Below are 3,713 nucleotides of genomic sequence, written 5' to 3' on the forward strand. Positions count from 1 at the left end.
CAAGGATCCGGCACTAGGCACAGCCGCCCTGTTCCTCTGCCTCTCGGGTGTTTTTCGTACAATGTCCTCTCCTGGAGGGCAGTCCCGGCTCTCGCACGCGCCTGCGTCGTCCTCCCGGGTGCTCTCCAGGCAGCCGAGGCAATGGCACGCCGCGCTCTCCGATAGCATTTCTTCCTTGACGTTGCCCCTGCGGCTGGGTCCTGCCCCGTGACCTCGGTGTGGGGAGAGGTTGAATCCTCAAGTACAGCCTGGAACTGGCTTTTAAACCAGAGATGTTTCTGGCCACCGTGCAGCCAGCATCTACTCCAGACACAGCCGCTGCTGTGGAAACCTCGAGACTAGAAAAAGTTGCTGGTCCCAACAGTATGTTTTTCCAAGTGGATGTGGGGGAGAAGGGAGGGTGCAGGTACCCTCCCATCAGGGTCAGAAGGAATTTACTCAGGTGCCCTCATCTGCAAGTCATTTTTTTTTTATTATTTAAACCAAGAACTGATTTTTTTTTTTATTAACTTTTACTGCTAATATATTGGCTAAATCATTTCAAAACCATATTTTTAAGTTATTTTCGCCTTTACATTGTTGAGTTCAGTCGCTGCTTGACCAAGGACCATACCATGGCGTTACAAACTCGCCTGTCACAAGAGGCCTCGCGGCTGTCACAGGCTTGGCGGGGGACCGTGACTTGCAAAGCCACAGCAGCAGCCCTGCTGTCCCCTTCTCCAGGGAGGGATTCACCCACCCCTGACCGTTCTGGCCTTTTGCATGTGCTGAGCATATGCTCCATAAGCCATACCAGCACATACATCCTTGACCTATCCCAAAGCCTACTGTAGTTAGATATAAACTTTTTGCTCTTTGTTGTTCCATCCCCTCTCCCATACCAGTTCTTGTAGCTGATGCTGAAAAACTCCTTTCAAAGGCGCCACATCACTCCCGCATTTCATAGATTATGTCCTTAGATTTCATGAGAAGGCTGCAACAAACCGGATATTTGATTCTTTGGGCTATGCACAAAGAGTCTATGAGATGCGTTCAAAACAAAATTGCAGTGTCTGGAATTTATTAGTTTCTTCTAACACGTCACTAAAATCCTTGCTGATAAAACATCTCATTCATATTTTTCAGGCATTGCTTTTCTTCCAGCTAGTATCTCTTATCTCATTGGGACTAATCTTTTTGGGATACTCGCGCACAAAATGGGGAGGTATGCTTAATTTAAAAATACTAATAATCTTCCAGTCTGTTCATGTACCATTTCCAGTGTTTCCCAGGACTGTTTATTGATAGTAGAAATTATTAAAGTTTGTTCTACAGTAGCAAAATAGCTTTTTTTGAATGTGTTGCTACTTTAGTTGTGTAACTCGGCACTTCAGACATGACTTTGAAACGTGCAAGATCAAGTCTAACATCTCAGTATCACTGATCTCTGAGTGATGTTTCCTCTTTGATAGGTGGCTTTGTGCTTTACTTGGGATGCTAATCGTGGGAATAAGTATTTTATGCGTAAGTAGAAGATCATGTATCTTTCAAACCATCTAAATGTTCGTGTGTTCATCTTCAAATATGTGCTTCCCCCATGAGATTTTGCTGAAGTTTCTGCTTCATGATACGTCGTTATTAAACAATGTGTAGTTAATAGGTTCCAGATCAGAGTTTTGAGTGCTTTCAAATTTAAGTGCTTCAATTATTTTAACGAAAAATGGCTCTGAAAGGAGGAGGATGATCTTTTTTTGAGCTGCCACTCAACAGTTTATTCTTGCTCATAATAGTCAGTGTGTCAGTGGTTTAATGGCACAGTTGTCCGAAATGGTAGCCCAGAACAGGGATCGAACTCTAGCTCTTACCTCTGTACAAAGAGTGGCGTAACTACTTGGAGAATTTATCTTGGAAAAAGAAAACGAACCTCGTTAGCATGTGCAGTATGAAATAATTAACTGCCTGAAATTTCCTTTATAGGTACCATTTGCTAAAAACATTTATGGGCTCATAGCACCAAATTTTGGAGTTGGATTTGCCATTGGTAAGAAAATGATTTCTTACAATCTGTTGTTCATGTAAAAATGATTTTATATGAAGTTACATGGAAAATTAGTTTTGTTGCCATTCTGATCTGTTTCCCTCCCTCATGACCAGGAATGGTAGACTCCTCCATGATGCCAATTATGGGCTACCTCGTAGATCTGCGTCATGTATCAGTCTATGGCAGCGTGTACGCAATAGCTGACGTTGCCTTTTGCATGGGCTTCGCCATAGGTAAGTCTGGCCTTTCCCTGCCTATAATGCACGGATAAGAAAAGAGAATATACTGCGGTGCCCGCTGTGAATCCCAGCGGCACTCGCAGGCTTTATGAGCAGGGGTGGTAGTTTTCTAGAGGAAATCAGAAGCAGAGAGAAAGGATGCACAGAACTGTGTTTGGCATCTGTTCCCCTCTCTGCCGTGATGCTGTGCTCAGCCTCTTTAGAGGCTTGAAGGTGTCAGGCACTGAATTTAAATAAGACATTCCTAGGAAAGAAGTCCTGGAATATTTAAAACTAACACCACAGCCATGCTCCTAATAGTCTGGGAGGGGAATAATTCCCCACTGACCCCCTGTCTCCTTGGGTGCATGATACCGATGCCCTGGGAGCCCCTAGAAGCACCTCTGGTTTCTTCAGTGAATGTGGATTATGGAGCCAGAAAAGGTTTGTGTTATAATTACAAACATGTCTTTACATTCCTCAAATCAGTTTGTAAAGCGGGAGTTTTGTATATAAAATTACTGTTGTTTAAAGTGACTGCTGCGAATTTTGTGTCTGAGTGATCTTCAGAAAAGGTTTTATTTACACAAGGTCCTTCTGCTGGTGGTGCCATTGCAAAGGCCATTGGATTTCCATGGCTCATGACAATTATAGGGATTGTGGATATCCTTTTTGCTCCTCTGTGCTTTTTCCTTCGAAGTCCACCTGCCAAAGAGGAAAAAATGGTAAGCATAACTACTATTTCTTTTTTTTGTTTGGGTTTTGGGGTGTTTTTTTCCAGTTAGTCAAATGATGGCTTATTTCTGCATCTTTGCCTCTAATTTTCCTCAAAACGGGACCAGCACAGTTTATTTCACCCTCATGCATCATCTTTGGAATGAATGCCCCCTTCCTTTTATGTGCACGGTGTATAAAGAAAAGCTTTTTATTAGCTACGTGTTACAAAGTCATGAACTTGATTATCACGAGCAGACATTCATCTGCAACAGCATACGCTGTGGTGCAGTCAGTATAAAAGGCACTTTTGTTTTCCTTGAAGTGCCAGAACTGTATCAAGCAATTTTGTTTTATTCCTTTGTGTGCCTCAAACTGTTTTTTTCCATGGTCTTCTACAGTATATTTTGCACTATAGTTTTTCCTCCTCTTTATTTCTCCATATAGATCATCTGCCCTAACAAAGTAATGGTTTCTCCTGTCCTATCCGTACCACAACTCTTACCCTCTTTCTTTTTTAGTATAACTTCGCCTGTGACTTAATTTTCTAGAGCAGTCAGTGCTCCCCAGCTGCTGTACGGTGTGTAAGAATAACGATGCTTGGCCAAATCAGCATCTTGCCCGGTCCCCTGTGACCCGCAGAGGGTATCTGGGGACGAGTCTCAGAGGAGGCAAATGTGTTCTGATACATCCCTAAAATTAGGGGCTAAGAGGCCCAAGTGAAACGTGACATTGTGATTAACAGCCTTTAACAGACTCTT

The 3,713-nt window shown here is 43.1% G+C and overlaps 1 protein-coding gene across 1 annotated transcript in view; it reads left to right on the plus strand.

Moving 5' to 3' along the window:
- Positions 1 to 3,713, plus strand: part of SLC18A2 (solute carrier family 18 (vesicular monoamine transporter), member 2) — a 28,596-nt gene that overhangs the window by 22,804 nt on the left and 2,079 nt on the right. Inside the window, exons 10-14 of the mRNA XM_010283239.1 lie at positions 1,126 to 1,204; positions 1,452 to 1,503; positions 1,957 to 2,020; positions 2,134 to 2,253; positions 2,830 to 2,963. Coding sequence (XP_010281541.1) covers positions 1,126 to 1,204; positions 1,452 to 1,503; positions 1,957 to 2,020; positions 2,134 to 2,253; positions 2,830 to 2,963 — 449 coding nt within the window. The remainder of the gene's footprint in view (positions 1 to 1,125; positions 1,205 to 1,451; positions 1,504 to 1,956; positions 2,021 to 2,133; positions 2,254 to 2,829; positions 2,964 to 3,713) is intronic.

The sequence above is a fragment of the Phaethon lepturus genome, unplaced genomic scaffold (genome assembly GCF_000687285.1).
Source record: "Phaethon lepturus isolate BGI_N335 unplaced genomic scaffold, ASM68728v1 scaffold10283, whole genome shotgun sequence".
Lineage (NCBI taxonomy): Eukaryota > Metazoa > Chordata > Aves > Phaethontiformes > Phaethontidae > Phaethon > Phaethon lepturus.